This window comes from Mesocricetus auratus, unplaced genomic scaffold (assembly GCF_017639785.1).
Source record: "Mesocricetus auratus isolate SY011 unplaced genomic scaffold, BCM_Maur_2.0 Super-Scaffold_100009, whole genome shotgun sequence".
Taxonomy (NCBI): Eukaryota; Metazoa; Chordata; class Mammalia; order Rodentia; family Cricetidae; genus Mesocricetus; species Mesocricetus auratus.
Genome location: NW_024429193.1, coordinates 50,001,620 through 50,024,950, shown reverse-complemented (window position 1 = coordinate 50,024,950; position 23,331 = coordinate 50,001,620). Strand labels below are relative to the sequence as shown.

The following is a 23,331-nucleotide window of genomic DNA, read 5'->3' as shown; positions in this document are numbered from 1 at the left end:
ACTTTCTCTTCTAACAGGTTGAGTTAGGCTGGATTTATGTTGAGGTCTTTGTTCAATTTGGACTTAAATTTTGTACATGGCAATAGACATGGATTTATCTGAAGTCTTCCACATGCCAGTATCCAGTTATGCCAGTGCCATTTGTAGAAGATACCATCTTTTTTCCATTGTATAATTTTAGCTTCTTTGTCAAAAATCAGTTGTTCGTAGGTCGTGGATTAATCTCAGGGGGTTCAATATGATTCCATTGGTGTAAATAGGGAAAAGGGGCCAGTCAAATAAACACACCCTGAGCAGAGCCAATGAAACACATTTTGGCACTGCAACCAGAAACAAAGAAATGTACCCTGACCCTGAAACCAGTGCCAAAGGAACACACTTTGTACCTGGAATCTGAGTTAGTGAAAGAAAATGCACCCTGGCCCTAAAATTGGATCCAAAAGGCTAAAGAGGAACAGAGAAAGAAACACATTTTGGCCCTGAAACCAGAACCAAATCGGACCTAGAAAACTAACCAATCCTCGGGCAGAGCTCTAGCCAATCTGAGCTCAGCACTGAAATTGGACCAATCCCTACCATTGAAAAACTTCCCTGCCTGTAAAAATCCCTATATAGACCCTGTGTATGTTCAGGTTGGCTGGTCCAGCTGCTTCCTTCCAATAAACCCCTTCAATGAGCTTTGGGTGAAGATCTTCTTTTTTGGTGGCCACAGAGCAGAGGTGACCTTGGGCAGAGCAGAGTGAGCAGCTGTAACAATTTTGCCAGGGAAACCTTCCCTTGGCAGAGCAGAGTTGTTACACTCCACTCCCTGCTCTCAGCTCTCTGAGAGCAGAGCTGAACTGTAGTAACTTCGCCTCCAGGGAAACCTGCCGAGTAAAACTGCTACACTGGGTGAACATCCCCAGCTGGAAGACCCTGTCCTGCCAGAGCAGAGCCAAAACACTGGGGAAGCCTTTCCCTGAGGCAAGGCTGTAAGCTGCTAAGCTTACTACAACCTGTGGTGGTCCTTGGCTCCCGAGCTTCAGGATACCTTTCCACTTGGGCTGTGTAACACTCAGTATTCTATGACTCCCGAGAGCCAGAATATCTGACCCATCCTGATCTGCCCGAAAAGCTTACAGTCTACCTGTCTATTTTTGTGCCAATACCAAGTTGTTTTCAAGACTATAGCGCTATAATAGAGCTTGAAGTCAGGGATGGTGATGTCTCCAGATATTGCTTTGTTGAGCAGGGATATCTTGGCTATCCTGGTTCTTTTGTTTCTTCATATAAAGTTGAGAATTGTGCTGGGATTTTGATGGAGATTGCACTGAGTCTGTAGACTGCTTTTGGCATGATTGCCATTTTTTACTACTTTGATCCTACTATCCAAGAGCATGGGAGATCTTTGCATTTTCTAGTGTCTTCCTTAATTTCTTTCTCTAAAGACTCAACGTTATTGCAATACAGGTCTTTCACTTGTTTGGTTAGCCTTACCCCAAGGTATTTTATGTTGTTTGTGGCAATTGTAAAAGGTGATGTTTCTCTGATTTTTTCTCACCCCTTTTATCATCTGTATATAGTGGGACTACTGATTTTCTTGAGTTGATCTTGTATCCTGCCACCTTGCTGAAGATGTTTATCAACTGTAAGAGTTCCATGGTAGATTTTTTTGGGTCACTTATGTAAATTATCATATCATCTGCAAATAGTGAAAGTTTGACTTCTCCCTTTCCAATTTGTATCTTCTTTTGTTGTCTTATTGCTCTAGCTAGAAATTTGAGTACAATATTGAAGAGGTATGGGGCTAGGGGACAGCCTTGTCTTGTTCCTGATTTTAGAGGAATTGCCTTGAGTTTCTCTCCATTCAGTTTGATGATGACTGTTGGTTTGCTGTATATAGCTTTCATTATGTTTAGGTATGTTCCTGTTATCCATGACCTCTCCAAGACCTTTATCATGAAGTGGTGTTGGGTTTTTCAAAGGCTTTTTCAGAATCTAGTGAGATGATCATGTGATTTTTGTTTGTCAGCTTGTTTATATGGTGGATTACAATGAAGGATTTTCGTATGTTGAACCATCCCTGCATCCCTGGGATGAAACCTACTTCATCATGGAGGATGATTGTTTTGATGTAATCTTGGATCTGATTTGCCAGTATTTTGTTGAGTATTTTTGCATCAATGTTCATGAGGGATATTGGTCTGAAGTTCTGTTTCTTGGTTTTGTCTTTGTGTGGCTTGGGTATCAATGTTATTGAAACCTCATAAAAAGAGTTTAGTAAACACCCTTCTGCTTCTATTGTGTGGAAGACTTTGAGAAGAATTGGTATAAGCTGCTCTTTGAATTTCTGGTAAAATTCTGCACTGAGGCCATCTGGGACTGGGCTTGTTTTGGTTGGGAGACTTTTGATGACTGTTTCTATTTCCTTAGGTGTTATAGGTCTATTTAAATTGCTTATCTGTTCTTGATTTAATTTTGGTAAGTTATATCTATCCAAATTTTTTTTCAAAAATTTCAAAATATGGTTTTCAAAATATGACCTGATGATTCTCTAGATTTCATCAGTGTCCATGTTTATGTTTCCCTTTTCATTTCTGATTTTGTTAATTTGCATGTTCATACTCTGCCATTTGGTAAGTTTGGATAAAAGTTTGTCTATCTCGTTGATTTTCTCAAAGAACCAACTCTTTGTTACATTGATTCTTTTTATTATTTTCCTAGTTTCTCCTTTATTGATTTCAGCCCTCATTTTAATTATTTCCTGGTGTCTACTCTTCCATGTTGAGTTTGCTTCCTTTTGTTCTAGAGCTTTCAGTTGTGCTGTTAGTTCTCTAGGTTATCTCTTCTGCAGTTTCTTCCTGTGGGCACGTAATGCTATGAAGTTTCCTCTTATCACTGCTTTCAAAGTGTCCCATAAATTTGGATATGTTGTGTCTTCATTCTCATTGAATTCCAGGAAGTCTTTAATTTCCTTTTTTATTTCTTCTTTGACCCAGGTGCAGTGCCATTGTGCATTATTCAATTTCCATGAGTTTTCAGAGTTTCTGTGATTTGTGTTGTTGTAGAATTCTAACTTTTAAGCATGGTGGTCTAATAAGATACATGGAGTTGTTCCAGTTCTTTTGTACCTGTTTTGGTTTGCTATGTTGCCAAGTATGTGGTCAATTTGTGAGAAGGTTCCCTATGGTGCTAAGAAGAAGGTATATTCTTTTTTGTTTGGATGGAGTGCTCTATAGATATCTGCTAATTCCAATTGTGTCATAACTTCTATTATTTCCTTTGTTTCTCTGTTAAGTTTCTGTCTGCTAGTCCTGTCTAGTGGTGAGAGTGGGATGTTAAAATCTCTTACTATAAGTGAGTGTGATTTTATATTTGCTTTGAGTTTTAGTAATGTTTCTTTTACGAACATGGATGCCTTTGTATTTGGGGCTTGAGACTTCATCTTGGTGAATTTTTCTTGTGATCAGTGTGAAGTGACCTCCTTCATTTATTTTGATTGATTTTAGTTTAAAGTCTAATTTGTTAGATATTAGGATTGCCACCTCCACTTGTTTCTTGGGTCCCTTTGATTGGAAAAATCTTTTCCCAACCCTTAATTCTCAAGTATTCTGTGTGCATCCCCCATTTTGTGTTTTGGTATTTTGTAAAGTGGGATTATCTATTACCTATGTCTTTGTGAGTGTAGTTATCTTCGTTGGGTTGGAGTTTTCCTTCCAGCACTTTCTGTAGGGCTGGATTCGTGTATATGTATTGTTTAAATCTTGCTTTGTCGTGGAATATTTTGTTTTCCCATCTATGGTAATTGAAAGGTTGCTAGATGCAGTAGTCTGGGCTGGGGTCCTTGTTCCCTTAGTGTTTGTAGGACATCTATCCAGGATCTTCTGGCTTTCATAGTTTCCATTGAGAAGTCAGGTGTAATTTGGATAGGTCTGCTTTTATATGTTACTTGGCCTTTTTCTTTAGCTGCTCTTAATATTTTCTCTTTATTCTGTAGGTTTGATGTTTTGATTATTATGTAGCAAGGGACTTCTTTTTCTGGTCCAGCCTATTTGGTGTGCCATAAGATTCTTGTATTTCCATAGGCACATCCTTCTTTAGGTTAGGGTAGTTTTCTTCTATGATTTTGTTGAATATTTTTTCTGTTCCTTTAAGCTGTATGTCTTCACCTTTTTCTATACCTATTATTTTCAGATTTCTTCCTGGTGTCCCACATTTCCTGGATATTTTGTGTTAGGGATCTGTTGGACTTCAGATTTTCTTTGGTTGATGACTTTATCTCCTCTAATGAGTCTTCAACACCTTAGATTCTCTCTTCCATCTCTTGTTTTCTATTGGTTATACTTGCATCTGTAGTTCCTGATCATTTACCCAACTTTTCTATTTCTAGCATCCCCTCATTCTGTGTTTTTTATTGTTTCTATTTCAGCTTTCAACATTTCAACTCTTTGAGTTCTTTCCTTCATTTCTTTGGTTGTTTTTTCTTGGCACTCTTTAGATTCTTTAAGAAATTTGTTTATTTCTTGAATTTTTTGGTTGTCTTTTCCTCCATTTCCTGTATTTTTCATTTATTTTTTTCTTTTATTTCTTTGAGGGATTTCCTCATTTCCTCTTTGAGGGTCTCTATTATCATAAAATAATTTTTAAGCTCTGTCTCTTCTGCTTCATCTATATTGTGCTTTTCAGGTCTTACTGGTATGGGGTCTCTAGATTCTGGTGGAGTCATATTGGTCTTTCTATTGCTAAATGTGTTCTTATACTGGCTTCTTCCCATATATCCTTCCAGTGGGTGCAGTTTGGGTCTCTCTGTCTCCACTGGTCTCCTTTCCTGGGTGGAATCTGGATGGGCTCAAGTCTATTCTGCAGCTGAGCATGCTAGAGGGTGAGGTCTGGAAGGGCTCACATCTTTCCTGTGTGTGTGGGTCTTCTTGAAGCTAGGAGTATCCCCTGGATGATTGAGGGAGCAAGTGATGGGCAGGGAAGGGGTCCCCAGGAGGACTCAAGCTCACCTGAACTTGGGCATGGTGCTGGGCTGTGGGTTCTGTAAGGACTCAAGTCTTTCCTGTGTGGGCAGGTCCTCTCGATTCCAGAAGCGTATCCCCAGAATATTGAGGGAGTGGGTGATGGTCATGTAAGGGGTCCCAGTAGAACCCACGCTCACGTGAAGTTGGGCGTGTCCGAGGTGGGTTTCTTCACCTTCTTCTATACCTATTATTCTTAAGTTGGGTCTTTCCACAGTGTCCCATATTTCCTGGATATTTTGTGTTAGGGATTTTTGGACTTAAAATTTTCTTTGCTGAATGAATCTAATTTGCCTAGTGTATCTTCAACACCTGAGATTCTCTCTTCCACCTCTTGTATTCTGTTGGTTATGCTTGCATATGTAGTACCTGACCAGTTTCCCAGCTTTTCTATTTCCAGCCTTCTTTCAGACTGTGTTTTTTTGTAATTGTTTCTATTTTAGATTTCAGCCCTTACACTGTTTGAATTGTTTCTTGCAATTTTTACTTTGTCTTTTCTTCCATTTCTTGCATTTTTGTATCATTTTTTCTTCCATCTCTTTAAAGGGTTTTCTCACATCCTCTTTGAGGGCCTCTATCATTTTTGTGAATTGTTTAATGTCATTCTGTTCTGCTTCATTTGTGTAGGGGTTTTCAAGTCTTGCTGGTGTAGGTGGTGTAGGATCTCTGAACTCTGGTAGTGTCATGTTGGTTTTTCTGTTGCTCATTGTATTTTTGTTTGTTTGTATTATGAATTTTTATTTTTAAATTTATATTTAAATTAAAAAGAAGGTTGCTTCACATATCAATTCCAGGTCCCTCTCCTTTTCCCTCCCCTCCTTCCCCGTCCTCCCACAAACCCCTCCAATATCTTCTCATTTCACCCATGGAGGGTGAAGCCCTCCCTGCAGTTGTCCATAGTCTGTCATTTCATCCAGGGCAGGGCCTAGACTCTCCCCTGGGAGTCCAGGGTGAGAATGCACCTCTCATTGCTGGATGGGCACGCAAAGTCCATTTGTATACCACAGTGAAATACTGATCTACTACCTAAGGCCCCATAGATTACCTAGGCCTCCTCACTGACAGCCACGTTCAGGGGGTCTTGATCAGTCCCATGCTGGAATCTCAGCCATCAGTCTGGGATTCAAGAGCTAACCCTTTCAGGTCAGCTGTTTCTGGGGGTTAAACCACTCAGTCTAACCCCTTTCTTCATCACTCCTCCCTCTCTGTCACTGGATTCATTGAGTTCAGCTCAGTGTTTAGCTGTGGGATTTGGCCTCTGCTTCCATCAGCCATTGTATGAAGGCTCTGCTTTCCAGACTCTCTGGTCATGTGACTGTAGGCTGGCATTCCCCAGATCTATGTCTAAAATCCATATATGAGAGAGTACATGCCATGTTTCTCTTTTTGTGACTGGGCTACCTCACTCAGGATGGTTTCTTCTAGTACCATCCATTTGCCTGCAAATTTCAGGATTCCATTGTTTTTTCTGCTGCATAGTACTCCATTGTGTAAATGTACCACATTTTATCTATCCACTCTTCGGTTGAGGGGCATCTAGGTTTCTTCTGAGTTCTGGCTATTACAAATAATGCTGCTATGAACATAGTGGAACAGACGTCCTTGTATGAATGTGAATATTTTGGATATATGCCTAAGAGTGGAATTGCTGGGTCATGTGGTAGGTTTATTCCCATTTTTCTTAGAAATCTCCATAGTGATTTCCAAAGTGACTGAACAAGTTGGCACTCCGACCAGCAAAGGAGGAGTGTTCCCCTTTTACCACATCCTCTCAGCATAAATTGTCATTGGTGTTTTTGATTTTAGCCATTCTGACTTACTTTTTTACATTGTATATTTTTAGCTTCTTTGTCAAAGATCAGATGTTCATACAATTGTGGGTTAATATCAGGGTTTTCAAATCGATTCCATTGGTCTACGTGTCTATTTTTTGTGCCAATACCAAGCTGTTTTCAGGACTGTAGCTCTATATTAGAACTTGATGTCAGGGATGGTGATACCTCCAGACATTGCCTTGTTGAACAGAGTTGCTTTGGCTATCCGGGGTCTTTTGTTATTCCATACAAAATTGATTATTGTTCTTTAAGGTCTGTGAATAATTGTGCTGGCATTTTAATGGGTATTGCATTGAATCTGTAGATTGCTTTTGGCAGGATTGCCATTTTTACTACATTGATCGTACCTACCCAAGAGCATGGGAGATCTTTCCATCTTCTGAGGGCTTATTTAATTTCTTTCTTTAAAGACTCCAAGTTCTTGCAATACAGGTCTTTCACTTGTTTGGTTATCATTACCCCAAGGAATTTTATGTTGTTTCTGGCAATTGTAAAAGGTGATGTCTCTGATTTCTTTCTCAGCCCTTTTATCATCTGTATATAGTAGGGCTACTGATTTTCTTGAGTTGATCTTGTAGCCTGCCACTTTGCTGAAGGTGTTAATCAGCTGTAAGTGTTCCATGGAAGAGTTCTTTGGGTCATTTATGTAAACTATCATATCATCTGCAAATAGTGAAAGTTTGACCTCTTCCTTTCCAATTTGTATCCCCTTGGTCCCCTTTTGTTGTCCTATGGCTCTGGCTAGAACTTCAAGTACATTGTTGAAAAGGTACGGAAAAAAATGAGCAGCCTTGTCTTGTTACTGATTTTAGAGGAATTGTGTTCAGTTTCTGTTCTTTTATTTTGATGTTGGCTGTTATTTTGCTGTATATAGCTTTTATTATATTTAGGTATGTTCCTGTTATTCCAGATCTCTCCAAGACCTTTATCATGGAGGGGTGTTGGATTTTGTCAAAGGCTTTTTCAGCATATAGCGAGATGATCATGTGATTTTTGTTTTTCAGAGTGTTTATATGGTGGATTACATTCATGGATTTTCGTATGTTGAACCATCCCTGCATCCCTGGGATGAAACCTACTTGATCGTGGTGAATGATTGTTTTGAAGTGTTCTTGGGCCCGGTTTGCCAGTATTTTATTGAGTATTTTTGCATCAATGTTCATGAGGGATATTGGTCTGACGTTCTCTTTCTTAGTTGTGTCTTTGTGTGGCTTGGGGATCAAGGTTATTGAAACTTCGTAAAAAGAGTTTGGCAAAACCCTACTGCTTCTATTAGGTGGATTACTTTGAGAATAATTAGTATAAGCTGCTCTTTGAATTCTGCACTGAGGCCATCTGGACCTAGGCTTTTTTGGTTGGGAGACTTTTGATGACTGCTTGATTTCCATAGGGGCTATAGGTCTATTTAAATTGCTTATCTGTCTTGATTTAATTTTGGCAAGTGATAGCTATCCAGGAAGTCATCCATTTCCTTTAAATTTCAAATTTTGTGGAGTACAGGTTTTCAAAGTATGACCTGATGATTCTCTGGATTTCCTCAGAGTCGTTGTTTTGTTCCACTTTTCATTTCTGATTTTGTTAATTTGCATGTTCACACTCTGCTGTTTGGTAAGTTTGGACAAAGGTTTATCTATTTTGTTGATTTTCTCAAAGAACCAACTCTTCGTTGCATTGATTCTTTGCATTTTTTCCTAGTTTCTTCTTTATTGATTTCAGCCTTCAATTTGAGTATTTCCTGGCATCTACTACTCCTCCTGGGGGAGTTTGCTTCTTTGTGTTCTAGAGCTTTCAGCTGTGCTGTTAATTCTCTAGTATAACTATTCTCCGGTTTCTTCATGTGGGCACTTAGTGCTATGAACTTCCCCCATAACACTGCTTTCAAAGTGTCCCATAGGTTTGGGTATGTTGTGTTGTCATTCTCATTGAATTCTAGGAAGTCTTTAATTTCTTTTTTTTAGTTCGTCTTTGACCCAGGTCTGGAACAATTGTGAATTATTCAATTTCGTTGAGTTTGTAGGTTTTCTGCAATTTGTTCTGCAATTTTAACACATGGTGGTCTGATAAGATGCTTGGAGTTATTCCAGTTTTTTTGTACCTGATGAGGTTTGATATGTTGCCAAGTATGTGGTCGATTTTTTAAAAGGTTCCATGTGGTGGTGAGAAGAAGGTATATTCTTTTTTATGTGGATGGAATGTTCTATAGATTTCTGTTCATCCCAGGTGGGTCATAACTCCTATTAGCCCCTTTGCTTCTCTGTTACGTTTCTGTCTTGTATTCCTGTCTAGTGGTGAGATTGAGGTGTTGAAGTCTCCCACTGTACGTGTGTGGGGCTTTATATGTGATTTGAGTTTTAGTATTGTTTCTTTTACAAATATGGATGCCTTTGTATTTGGGGCATAGATGTTCAGAATTGAAACTTCATCTTTGTGGATTTCTCCTTTGATGAGTATGTAATGACCTCCTTCATCTCTTTTGATTGATTTTATTTTAAAGTCTAATTTTTTCTTGGTTCCATTTGATTGGAAAATCTTTTCCCAATCTTTAACTCTGAGGTAATGTCTGTCTTTGATGCTGAGGTGTGCTTCTTGTATGCCGCAGAAGAATGGGCTCTGTGTTCAGATCCATTCTGCTAGCCTGTGTCTTTTTATGGGTGAATTAAGGCAATTAATATTGAAATATATTAATGACCAGTGATTGCTCATTTTTTTATTTGGAATGGTTGTTGTTGGAATTATGTGTGGAATTCTACCCCTTTTTTCTTTTGGCTGTTGGTAAAGTGGGATTATCTAATGCCTATGTTTTTCTGGTTGTAATTAACTTCCTTAGGTTGGAGTTTTCCTTCCAGAACTTTCTCTAAGGCTGGGTTAGTGGATATGTATTGCTTGAATCTAGTTTTGTCATGGAATATCTTGTTTTCTCCGTCTATAGTGATTGAGAGCTTTGCCAGGTATAGTAGTCTGGGCTGGCATCCAAGGTCTCTTTGTGTTGGTAGAATGTCTATCTAGGACCTGCTGGCTTTCAGAGTTTCCAGGGAGAAGTTAGGTGTAATTCTGATAGGTTTGCCTTTATATGTTATTTGGCCTTTTTCCTTAGCTGCTCTTAATATTCTTTCTTTATTCTGTATATTTGGGGTCTTGATTATTATGTGGTGAGGGGACTTTATTTGTGGTCCACTCTATTTGGTGTTCTGTAAGCTTCTTGAAACTTCATTGGCATGTCTTCCATTAGGTTGGGAAAGTTTTCTTCTATGATTTTGTTGAATATGTTTCCTGCCCTTTTGAGATGGTTTTCTTCACCTTCTCCTATATTTATTATTCTTATGTTTGGACTTTTCATGGTGTCCCATATTTCCCAGATGTTTTGTGTTAGGTATTTGTTGGACTTAATATTTTCTTTGGTTGATGAATCAATTTCTTCTCATGTATCTTCAACACTTGAGATTCCTTCTTCCATCTCTTCTATTCTGTTGGTTATGCTTGTATCTGTAGTACCTGACCGTTTTCCCAGCTTTTCTATTTCCAGCCTTCCTTCTGATTGTGGTTTTTTTTATTGTCTCTATTTCAGTTTTTAACCCTTACACTGTTTGAATTGTTTCTTGCAATTTTTGCTTTGTCTTTTCGTCCATTTGTTGCATTTTATGAATTTTTTGGTTTGTTTTTTCTTGCATTTCTTGCATCTTTTGTTTTGTTTTTTTCTTGCATTTCTTGTATTTTTGGATTGTTTTTTCTTCCTTCTCTTTGAGGGATTTTCCTATATCCTATTTTAGGGCCTCAATCATTTTCATGAAGTTGTTTTTAAGGTCATTCTCTTCTGCTTCATTTGCATTGGAATGTTGGAGTCTTGCTGGTGTGGAGTCTCTAGAATCTGTCGGTGTCATATTTATTTTTGTGTTGGTGAGTGTGTTTTGTTTGTGTCTTTCCCATCTCTTCTTCTAGTGGGTGCAGAAAGAGCCCCTTACTGGTCTGGTGGTTAGGGGACCAGAGTTCCCTTTCGTTGGATGCATGCAAATCCAATATTCTGGTAGTTCTGCTTTTCCTGGTCCTAGTCCTGGTCCCGTGGCTGGAGAAGAAGCCCAGGAATCTGGGGTGCATATTCTCCCACCCGGTCCCCTGGTCCCATTGGTAGAGGAGAATACCTGGGATGTGGGATGCTTGGCTCCTACCACGATGGGAGGCTCTGTGGCTGCCAATAGGCAGTCTCCAAGCGCTGGGAGGCAGGCCTGGATGTGGGGCCTTGTTTACTTGGACCTGCTGGTCCCCAGGTCTCGTTGGTGGAAGAGAAGACTTGGGATCTGCGGTGCCTGGCTCCCGCTGGAATGGGAAGTTACTTATTGTATTTTTATATTGTCTCCTTCCCGTCTGTCCTTGCAGTGGGTTCCAGAGGGTGCCTTTTCTCTCCTAGTGGATGTGGGACCAGGGTTCCCTTATGGTGGGGGTAGGCAAGTCCAATGCTTTGGTAGCTCCCCGCTACCTGGTCTCATGGGTGGAGAAGTGGACTAGGATGCTGGAGTGCTTTGGATCCTGCCAGGATGAATGGGAGCCCGAGTGGTCGACCCCAGCCACAGGATTGTGGCCTGGAGACAGGCCCTGATAGACTTAGACTAGGATGCTGGGGTGTGTTGGCTCCTGCCACCAGGATGGAAGCTGCAGTGGAAGACCCCAAGCACAGGCAGCCGGCCTAGTCCCTTGCGTGTAACAGTAGACTAGGATGCTAGAGTGAGTTGGCTCCTGATGCCGGGATGGAAGCCACAGTGGTAGCCTCCTAAAATTCTTGCTTCTCCTCTTGCACATAATATCCCCAGCTCTGCCTAATGTTTACTGTGGGTCTCTGCATCTGTTTCCATCAGTTGCTGGATGGGTAAAGCCTCTCTGATGACAAGACTAGGTACCAGTTTTTGAGTGTAGCAGAATATCATTACAAATCATTTCATTGACTTTTTTTTGCCAGTCACGTTTGGTTCTATCCTAGGTCTCTGGGCTATCTAGTCCTGGCCCTCAGGGGTGAGCTCCCTCGTGGTATGGGTCTCAAGCTGGGCCAGTCATTGATTGGTCACTCACACAATTTCTACACCACTTTTATCCCCAGCATATATTGTAGGCAGGACAAACTGTGAGTCAAAGGTTTTGTGACTTAGTTGTGGTTCCAGTCACTCCATTGGAAGTCTTGCCTGGTTACAGGAAATGACCAGTTCAGGCTCCATATTCCCCACTGCTGGAAGTGTTAGCTAGGATCACCCTCATAGATTCCTGGAAGTTTCTATTCCACTAGGTTTCTAGCTTATCACTGGGGTGCCCCATATTCTAGTAGTCTTGTACTCTCTCCCTTCATTCTGTCCTCGTGTTCTGATGCCAACGTCCCCATCCAACCCTCCCTCCACCATCCACCTATGATTCATATGCTATTTCCCCTTCACAGTGAAATCTACATGCCCCCCCTTGAGTCCTCCTTATTACTTCACTTCTCTGAGTTTGTAGATTGTAGAATGGTTATCTTTTAGTTTATCGTCAATATCCAATTATAAGTGAGTACATACCATGTTTGCCTTTTGCGTCTGGGTTACCACACTCAGAATGATATTTTCTAGTTCCATCTATTTGCTAGCAAATTTCATGAAGTCTTTTTTTAACAGCTGAGTTATACTCCACTGTGTAAATGTACCACATTTTATTTATCTATTCTATGGTAGATGGGCATCTAAGTTGTTCGTTTCTGGCTATTACTAATAAAGCTGCTATGAACGTAGTTAAGCAAGTGTCCTTATCGTGCTGTGCCCTTTGGATATATGCCAAGGAGTGGGATAGCTGGGTCTTGAAGTAGGTTAATTCCCAGTTTTCTGAGAAACTGCCAGATTGATTTCCAAAGTGAATGTACAAATTTGTACTCTACCAGTGTCTTAGTGTTTCGTCGCTATGAAGAGACACCATGACCATGGCAACTCTTGAAAAGGGAAACCATTTAATTGGATTTGTTACATTTTCAGAGGTTTACTCCATTTTCATCATGGTGGGACATGGTCGAATACAGGCAAACATAGTGCTGGCTGAATCTTGATCCAAATGCAAGATGGAGTGAACTGTCTCACTGGTGTGGGTTGAGCATATATGAGGCCTCAAAGCCTGCCTCCACAGTGACACACTCCAACAAGACCACACCTATCCCCCAAAAAGCCACAACTCCCATTAGTGCCACTCCCTTTGGGGGCCATTTTTCTTTCAAACCACCACAAGCCAGTAATGAGGGAGCATTCCACTTGCTCCACATCCTTGCCAGCATGAGCTGTCACTTGTGTTCTTTTATCTTAGCTATTCTGACAGGTATAAGATCTAATATCAGAGTCATTTTGGTTTGCATTTTCTTGATGGTTAAGGATGATGGACATTTCTTTAAGTGTTTCTCTGTCATTTAAAATAATTCTATTGAGAACTGTCTGTGTAGATCTGTACCACCCCCTCCACTTTTAAAATTGGACTAGTTGGTTATTGATGTCTAGTTTCTTGGGTTCTTAATATATTTTGGAAATTAGCCCTCTGTCAAGATTTGGGGTGGCTGAAGATACTTTCCCATTCTGTAGCCTGTTTTGACCTTTTGATTGTGTCCTTTACCTTACAGATACTTTTCTGTTTCATGAGGTCCCATTTATTAATTGCTAATCTTGTTGCATTTGCAATTTGTGTTCTGTTCAGGAAGTTGTCTTCTGTGCCAGTGCATTCAAGGCTGTTCTCCACTTCTCTTCTGTCGGGCTCAGTGTATCTGGATTTATTTTGGGATCTTTGCTCCACTTGTATTTGAGTTTCATGCAGGGTGAAAGATACGGTCTACTTGCATTCTTCTCCATGCTAACATCCAGTTAGAACAGCACCATTTGTTGAAGATGCTTTCTTTTTCCCAATGAATAATTTCAGCTTCTTCATCAAAATCAAGTGTCTTTAGGTGTGTGAATTTATGTCTATGTTTTCTATTAAATTCCATTGATCCACCTGTCTGATTTTATGCATATACCATGAGATTTTCATAACAATAGCTCTGTAGTAGTATTTGAAATCAGAGATGGTAGTACCTTTGGAAGTTCTTTTACTATACAAGATTGTTTTAGCTATCCTGGGCCTTTTGTTTGGAGTCATGCAGCCTAGTCTCAGATCAGCATATCTGTTCATTTGGTTTTCTCTGGGCAAGGCACCTGTGGAAATGAACTCTCACTTGGCAGGGACCAGTAGGACACAGTAGGACAGTGTAGGAATTTGCAAAATTCCTGCAGCTTGCAGGCTCACTTCTCTCTCATTATATTGGTGATTCCTTGGGTGATTTTTTTGTTTTACTTTATCAGTCACACATGCAACAGCTGTTATTTCTCCTGGAAATTCTGTAATTTCTCACGTATTTTCCCCCAAGCTTCAACAGGGGGCCAATTTTTCCTCAAATCTGTTATCTGGAACTACTGACTAAAAGTCCTAATCCTGGGATTATTTCTGACTCAATACAAATGAGAAAGCAACACTTGGAACATTAACCATGTTTTAACAGTTCTGGAAAGGAGAGTAATGTATGCATACACAGAATAGGGGGGAAACCTCAGAAATTTGCATGTACCAAGTGTTGAGAGTATGTTCCTTACACAGGAAGAATATAGAAACAATGATAGGGTCTAGTATGATCTAATGGGAAAATGTAATGTAAAATATGGGATGGAAAGATCTATCTTTTACTATACACAGGAGCTTATATTGGTGGAAGAAGTATGGTATAGTGAGATGGTAGAAGAGTGCTTTATCAAAGTCTGCCTTTTATAGAGATATTGAGATATGGGACTCGCTTGTATGAATGGAAACTGTATAAAAGTATATCTTACAGACATACTTAAAACACTTTACCTACATCTATTACTTTTAAACTTTGTAACTGTAAGTAGCTGCTAGCTGATGTAAGTGCTACAAGAGCAAAATATGTCTGGCTCAATATTTAGTTAAGCCTCCCAAACTGCTGAACTCCATGTCTAGAATAAGGTTATGTAGTGGGTGGGAATATGTATTTGAGTAAGCAATGGGGGCTATTTATAATAATACAATATAGTTCTTAAAATATATATTTATTAAAAGTAAAAAATAGGAGCCAATAATAAAACTGTTCATGTAGTCCTGACAAGAAAAACCCTATCTAAGTATAAAGATGCCACAAGCTATTCAGGGCCACTTGAGTGGAATCCACTTGGTGGGCAAAAGTTTTCCTTGTGCTGACAACCCTTCCCCAACTCAGGACCTGAACTGGAGCTGAGGTTGGACTCTAGTACATGTGAAGTTGAGTATTCTTTCATCTTCTATGAGAATTCTGTTGGAATTTTGATGGGAATTGCATTGAATCTGTGAAATACTCTTGTTAAAATGGCCATTTTTACTCTGTTAATCCTACCAATCTGTGACTATGGGAGATCTATTTTCTGATGTCTTCTTCGATTTCTTTTCTTCAAAAACTTGAAATTCTTGTTATACCAGTCTTTCACTTACTTGGTTATAATTACACCAGCCTATTTCATATTTTTTGTGGATATTGTGAAGGGTGTCAGTTCCCAGATTTCTTTCTCAGCCTGTTTATCGTTTGTGTATAGGAGGACTACAGATTTTTTTCAGTTAATTTTGTATCCAGTCACTTCAATGAAAGTGTTCATCAGCTATAGGAGTTCCCTGGTAGAATTTTTTGGGTTGCTTATGTAACTATCATATCATCTGCAAATAGTGAGAGTTTTACTTATTCCTTTCCAATTGTATCGCCTTGATTTACTTTAGTTGCTATATTGCCCTGTCTAAAAATGAAGTACTATATATAATAGATATGGGGAGAGTGGAGAGCCTTGTACCTTATTTTAGTGGAATTGCTTTAAGTTTCTCTGCATTTAATTTCATGTTGGCTATTGTCTTGCCTTCATTACATTTAAGTATGTTCCTTTTATCCCTGTTCTTTCTAATACTTATCATGAAGAGGTGTTGGATTTTGTCAAAGGTTTTTCAGCATCAATGAGGTTTTCTGGTTGTTTTCTTTGAGATTGTTTATATGGTTGATTACATTGACAGAATTTTTATGTCGAACTATCCCTGCATCTTTGGGATGAAGCCTACTTGATCATGGTGGATGATCTTTTTGATGTGGATTTGTTTTGCTAATATTTTATTGACTTTTTCCGGTCAATGCCAATTAATGAAACTGTTCTATAATTCTCTTTCTTTGTTAAATTTTTGTGTGATTTGGGTATTTAGGGTAACTCTGGCATCATAAAATGAATTTAGCAATTTCCTTCTGTTTCTGTTTTGTGTGATAGTTTCAGGAGAATTTTATTACCTCTTCTTTGAAAGTATGGTGAAATTCTTCCCTAAAACCATCTGGCCCTGGAATTTTTGACGTGGGGGGGAGAACTTTAATGACTGCTTCTATTTCCATGGAGCCTGGAGTTCTATTTAAATTGCTTATCTGATCTTGATTTAACTTGGTAGATAGTTTCTATCAAGGCAATTGTCCATTTCTTTTAGATTTTCCAATTTTGTGGAGTATGATTTTTTGAAGTATGATCTAATGATTCCTTGTATTTCCTCAGTGTCTGTTGCTAGGTCCCATTTTCCATCTCTGAATTTGTTAATTTGGATATTCTCTCTGCCTTTTAGTTAGTTTCAATAAGAGTTTATCTATCTTGTTGATTTTCTTAATGAACTAACTCCTTATTTCATTGATTCTTTGTATTGTTCTCTTTCTATTTTATTGACTTAAGCCCTCAGTTTGATTATTTCCTGCTACCTACACCTCTTGTGATTGCTTCTTTTTTGTTCTAGAGCTTTCAGTTATATTGTTAGGTAGCTAGTATGACTAGTATGAGATCACTCCACATTTTTTTGTGTTTCCAAGACAGGGTTTCTCTGTGGCTTTGGAGGCTGTCCTGGACATAGCTTTTGTAGACCAGACTTGTCTCGAACTCACAGAGATCCACCTGCATGTGCCACCAATATGAAGGCACGTAGTGTTATGAACTTTCCTTTCAGCACTGCTTTCATTGTGTCCCATATATTTGGGTATATTGTAAACTCCTTTTCATTGAATTATTGGAAGTCTTTAATTTCTTAATTTCTTCCTTAACTCAGTGGCAATTCAGTAGAGAGTTGTTAAGTTTCTGTTAGTTTATAAACTTTCTATTGTTATTGTCGAAACTCAGCTTCAATCTGGATGGTCTGATAAGATATAATAGGTTATTTCAGTTTACTTGTAACTGTTCTGACTTTTGCTTGGTGACTAAGTACATGGTCAGTTTTGGAGAATATTCCATGAGTTGCTTAAAGCAAGTATATTCATTTTTGTTTGGGTAAAATTTTCTTTAGAAAGTTGTTAGGCCCATTTAAGTCATAATGCCAACCTGTTCATTGGTGAGATTGGTTTTGAATTGTCCCACTATTCATGTCAGATGTAGATACCCCTGATCATAACTGAAATGCCATCATAGTGGATTTTTCCTGTTATAAAATGTCATTCTCCCATCTCTTTTGATTAATTTTGGTTGGAAATCCATTTTGTTAGATATTAGGATAGCTACAGCAACCTGCTTGTTAGATCCATCTGATTAGAAAATCTCTTTTCCAATCCTTTGTCTATCTTTCATGTTGAAGTGTTTCTTGTATGCAGCACAAAAGTGGATCCTGTTTTCATATCCATTCTGTTAGCCTGTGACTTTTTATTTATTGAGACCATTGACATTGAGAAATACTAATGACTAGTGATTATTTTGTTTGTGGTAGTGGAAGTGTGTGTGTGTGTGTGTGTGTGTGTGTTTTCCTTGTTTATCTATTGTGTGTGCTTTTGTTTACTTCCTTGGGTTAGAGTTTACCTTCTAGTACCTTGTATAGAGATGGATTTGTGGGTTATATTGTTTATATTTGAATTTGTCATGAAATATTTTGTCTTCATCTATGGTGATTGACAGTTTTGCTGGGTATAGTAGTCTGGGTTGGCATACATGGTCTCTTGGAGATTATAAGACATCTCTCCAGGCCATTCTTATTTTTAGAGTCTCTGTTGAGAATTTGGGTGTAATTATAATAGCTCTCCCTTCATATGTTACTGGGCCTTTTCCTCTTGCAGTTTTTAACATTGTTTGTTCTGTACATTTCATGTTATTATGTGACTTGGTGAATTCCATTTCTGATTCAATCTATTTGGTGTTCCCTAAGCTTCTTGTACCTTTTATAGGCATGCCCATTAGGTTACAGAAATTTTCTTCTATGATTTTGTTCAATATATTTTTCTGGATTTTTGAGGTGGGATTCTTCTATTCCTATTATTCTTAGGGTTGGTTTTTTCATGGTGTCCCAGATTTACCTGGTGTTTTGTGTTAGGAGTCTTTTAGGTTTAACAATTTCTTTGACAAAAGAATGTATTTCTTCTATGAATCAGTTTCTTCTGTCATATCTTCTACATCCAAGATTCTCTCTTCCATTTCTTGTAATCTGCTGGTGATGACTTTACCTGTACTTTTTGTTCACTTACCCAGATTTTCTATTTTCTGAATTCCCTCAGTTTGTATTTTATCTCTTCTGCTTAGATTTTCAGGTCTTGAACCATTTCCTTCACCTTTTTTGTTTGTCTGTTTTTCTTCTCTTGAGTTTGTTGGTATTCTTTAAAGGATTTATTGACTTCCTCCTAGTTTTTAGTTGTCTTTTCCTTCATTTCTTTCTATAAGGATATCTATTATCTTCATAAAGTTATTTTTGTCATAATTTTCTTGTGGTTCTGCTCTGTTGGAATATTCAGGTCTTGCTGTTGTAGCATACCTGAGCTCTGGTGATTCCATATTGCCTTGGCTGTTGTTGACTGCATTCTTACACTGGCATTTAAACATCTGGGTTTGGGCTATCTTGCGATGAAACGAAAATGCAGTATAAAATGTTTGATTTTGAATGTATTTCATTTGAAGGTAATTTTATAGTACTCAATAGATTTCAACAATGTCATGAAAATTCAGCTACATACAAATTTAATGAGAATTAAAACCTGAAGATAGAAATCTGTGAGTTAGGAGCAAGATATATAGAATCTTCTGACAAACAACCTGATTTTGGAATTTATGTCTACCAGTCACCAACTATGTGACTTCCAGAGAGTTATTTGCCCAGTCTATAGTTTCTTTATTTCTATATAATATTTTTACTAGCTTTTAGAAGCAAATGAGTATCCATTTATAAAGCACTTAGCAATGCCTGGAACATGTTATTATGTGTGTACTTTGTAGTGTAATAATGGATTAGAGGTAGCAATTAAAATCATGGGCAGGGATATAATCAGCTGGAGAGAAACAGTTTGAGAAAATAAGAGGAACAGTGAATGAGAATTTACTTATTTAATAAATACAGGGAAAGACCTTCATAGCATACTGAGTAGATCAAAAAGTAGGAAGAAACATACTAAAGTATATTGCCGAGACATCAAGAGTGAAAGAATAATTAATAGTGTTGCTGATTAAAGATGTTAACTGTGAGATATGCAGCATTAATTACAATAAATGGCTGCATGAGTTGTTTAATGAGCACATGGGATCCTGTGATCCAGCTCCCAGAATTATCTTCATATATGCTCATGGTCTTTTTTGCTTGTACTGTCGCCAATAGACATGCCTCAGCAATCAGCCTCTTGACTAAAGAATTCTTTCTTACACATGGGTATGAAACCCCATTTTTCTTTTGGTCATAGCGCCAGTGCATTAACTGATTATAAATGCAGCATAATAAAGCCTACTGCCTACTTTCTTCATAGGAAAAACTTTGAAGAATATTTCAGATTTGGACTGAGATAAAACTTTTTTGAGACTTGGTATCTCAGCCTAATCTGGCTCTCTCTCTCTCTCTCTCTCTCTCTCTCTCTCTCTCTCTCTCTCTCTCTCTCTCTCTCTCTCTCTCTGTCTGTCTCTCTCTCTGTCTCTATCTCTTTTTCTTCTCCCTCCCTCTCCCCTCCCCCTCTCTGTGCCACATTTTCTCCTTTTCCTTTCACAGAAACTTCCTGCCTTCCAAAGTCTAAGTAGCCCAACCTGTGGCAGTCTTGTGAGCATAGTAGTGATGAATATGAAAAGTCAGAGTAGAAAATATAAATCAATGAATGACATTGACAAGGCAGCAAGCAAAGATAGCTCCTTTCCTTTTCCTTTTCCTAGTCTCATTTTGTAGCCTTGGCTAACCTGGAAATCACTATGTATCCATAACAAGCTGACTTCAAATTCAGAGATCTACCTGCCTCTTCTTCCTGAGTTCTAGAAAAAAAAAAAGTCATGCACCAAAGTGTCTGGAAAAAGGAAGTTTTTCAAAGTTTGATTTCATAGACCAAAAAAAAAAAAAATTGCCAGAAGCAAGAGAACATTAAGGGCTTTCCACTTTCCCTTCTATCTTTAGTGTGGGAGGTGTTTTATTGAGAAATGTGTTATTCAGAAGTTGGAAAATACCACTTTCTGTTTAACATAACAAGGTATGAAGTTCTTAAATATATATTGCTTTTAATAATTAGGGAAATGAATAAACCATTTCTTCCTCCTTTTTTGTGAGACATGTTTTCATGTTGTACATCTACTTGCTGCATAGCCAAGAATGACCTTAAACTCCCCATCCTCCTGCTTCTACTTTCCAAGTGCTGGGATTACATGCATGTGTAAGGAATTCCATTTTAAAATAACCATGTGGACCTTCAAATTGTCTTCCTTGTGAATGTCCTTAATTTGAATAGTGTATATCAAGATTGTGTATACAAAATAAAACTGTATCTTTGAAACCATTTTCACAACATTCCACACCTAATTGAACAAGAATCTCTTTTACCCATTAATCCCAATTACAAAATATTAGCTTAATTGCACGATTCTAGAGATTTCTCAGATAGCTGTTCTCCCGGAAATTTAAACAAACAAAAGTTTATACTGGGGATTTAACATTCAGAGACTCTAATAATCAATTATATGGCAATAAGATATAGTTTTCACTGAGGTATGAGTGTGGGCATGGAGGAAATGGCTAACCAATTAATCTAGAGACAAAACTTAAAGAAACAGTAGGAAAATAAACAAAAATAAATAAATTCTAGGCACAGGAAGGAATATAAAAGTTCTCAACAATTTGGGGCAACTGCCAAAGGGCCGCCCATATCTACTGAAGCAAGCAGGCAAGGAAGACACTCCTTTGGCATGCAAAAGTGCACTCACAAGGGCAGACAATTTACTCTTGACCCCGGAAATATTTTATTTCGCGTGTAGGCAGGGAGAGAACGTTCTCTTTTGAGTGCTCCTTTGATCCGGAAGAAAGACATCAACCTTCGCTGGCGATTGGACACGTCATAAGAGTGGGACCACAGCGATCCATTTGCCTTGGTAACCGTTCGTGATGTAGGCAGAGGTCTGCTCGCCCTGGCCGCAGTCTCTGGTGGGCGTGGTCCCCTGCGCCAGGTCTCCGCTCCCTTCTCTGCCGCGGCAGAGTTGGGGGCGGTGCCAGTCATGTCCCGCCCCCCGCGCCCGCTCTGACTGGCCGTGGCGCATCACGTGGCCCAGAGACTTGCCTGAACGTGCCTGCATCTGTGAGGTTGCGGTTGCCTTCCGCTGTCTTCCGGCTCCCACAGCCACTTCCCTCGGACGCTAGGGACGCCGCCCTTTTTGGGTACGGTCTGTCACGCACCCACGCCTCCGCTCGCCTCTCGCCCCTCAGTGGCTGCGCCTGGTAGGGGACCCTGTCCCCTCTCGACTCACTGCCCTGTCCCCTCCCAGCCCTCTAAAATGTCTAGTAGTCTCCAGAGCGCCCTTCTGAAACCCGCAGAGGAAAATTCAGGCTCAGGCTCGCATTGGTAAGTACCAGTTCCCGGCTCTTCACGCGCCCGCCCGCACCCTGTGTCTTAGGATGTCAGATGGCCGCCTTGGCTGAGCTGCGGCCGCACAGCGGGCGTAGCTGCGGGGCCGTCCGAGCGCAGCGCCTTCCCCCTGGCGCTCGAGAGCCCCGGGCGCACATTCCTCCCGGAAACGTAAGACGCCCTCGGATCGTGACGCAGTTAGCCTCTCTAGACTCAGGCGCGCAGAACGCCAGCGCCTTGAATTTCATAGGCGGACGGAGTAGATACCCACGGAAGCAAAGCAACATGGCGACGCTCCAGGTTTTCAAAAATCCTTTTGGAAGACGCTCAAGCACAGGCAGCAAAACACACATCGTGGATTAGCAAGTGCAGCTCCGGGGCGCTGGACCTTCAAGTGAAGTAGTCACATTTTGTGTGTACTTAGAAAACGTGTTCTAGAAGAAGGGCCTTGAGTGTTTGAAATTTTCAACTAGTATGGAGAAAAGTGAAAACTTTAAACGTTAAGACAGCTTTTCAAGGCTGCGCATTTGAAACGGGTGGAAAGGGAGTGTGTCTCACTGGTTTTCTCCAGAAGGAGCAAATTGGTACATTATCTGTGTAGCAGGGACTGTCCTCAGGCCAACCTGGGCTTCCTAGGGATAGGGTTTAAGGGCTATGTCAGCCTTCACCTGTTAAAACATCACCAGTAACTTCTCAAGTTTGTGTTAATCCAGGTAAAATAAATACAAGAACAACAGAATGCTCCTTTAGGAAAATATTTGAGAATTTTATTTTATGGTTTATGAGAAGCATGGTGAAAAACAAAGATTACTAAGTCTGTAGAAACAAAAAAAGAGCATGAAATCTAAGAACAAAATTCATGAATGGAGATAGGTATTTAAAGAGAAACAGACTACCTGGTGTTTATTGCAGCTTTGTTCGTTAGTATCTATGAGATGAATAAATCACTTTCTGATCAAAATAATAGCACCTAGGAATATTTTGGTAACAAAAAAGAAAGGAACAAGAAGTAGAACAAGACAGGAATAAAGGATTATCTTAGTATTTGCTGCTATTTTAAGAATATAATTTTGTATCCCATTTTTAGCCCAAGATAGGTTTCTTTTAGTTACAAGTCGATACACACCCTAAATGCAATGAAAGATAATAGTGATTTTTTTAATGACTTTTCCCTTAAAACCCTGGGTTGAAAATACAAGTGATCATCCTACCTCAGCCTTCCCAGTAGCAGGGTCTTTAGGAAGTTGCTACTGTGCACATACAAATATATATATGTACATATGTACATATATATTAATGACAATATAGGTCATTAAAATAAATAGTGAGCTGTGATGTTGAAGAACCGTTATATCGTGTATCATTAGAGACAGCTCTTTGGTAGTTTGTATTTTGTGGAAATTTAGAAACAGATTGTTTTTAATAACTAATTTTTCCTATATTTTAATGCCTGTATTTTTATGATACCTGATATACTATATAGCTTATAGCAGGTGTGTACAATTTCATTCTTTTTCAAATTCAGAAATAAGCTTAAGTGATATGTAAAAATTGTTATTGTGCACAGGGGTTCACTTTTAAACAGTTTCTAATAAATTTGGCAAATTTTGAACTCTGAAAAACATTTTAAATTTTATTATGTTTTGGTTGATTT

General features: G+C 39.1%; 1 protein-coding gene across 6 annotated transcripts in view; it reads left to right on the top strand.

The window, feature by feature from the left end:
• Positions 1-23,331, top strand: part of Lrif1 (ligand dependent nuclear receptor interacting factor 1) — a 68,906-nt gene that overhangs the window by 33,384 nt on the left and 12,191 nt on the right. Inside the window, exon 1 of one of the 6 annotated variants that reach the window (XM_005076592.4) lies at positions 20,931-21,674. The exons of 2 other annotated variants lie outside the window; for them this stretch is intronic. In XM_005076592.4, coding sequence (XP_005076649.1) covers positions 21,607-21,674 — 68 coding nt within the window. In that variant the 5' untranslated portion in view covers positions 20,931-21,606. Of the gene's footprint in view, positions 1-20,930; positions 21,675-21,944; positions 22,077-23,331 lie in introns of those variants that run through there. 3 more of the 6 variants (XM_013118067.3, XM_013118069.3, XM_040752083.1) reach the window with 3 other exon arrangements.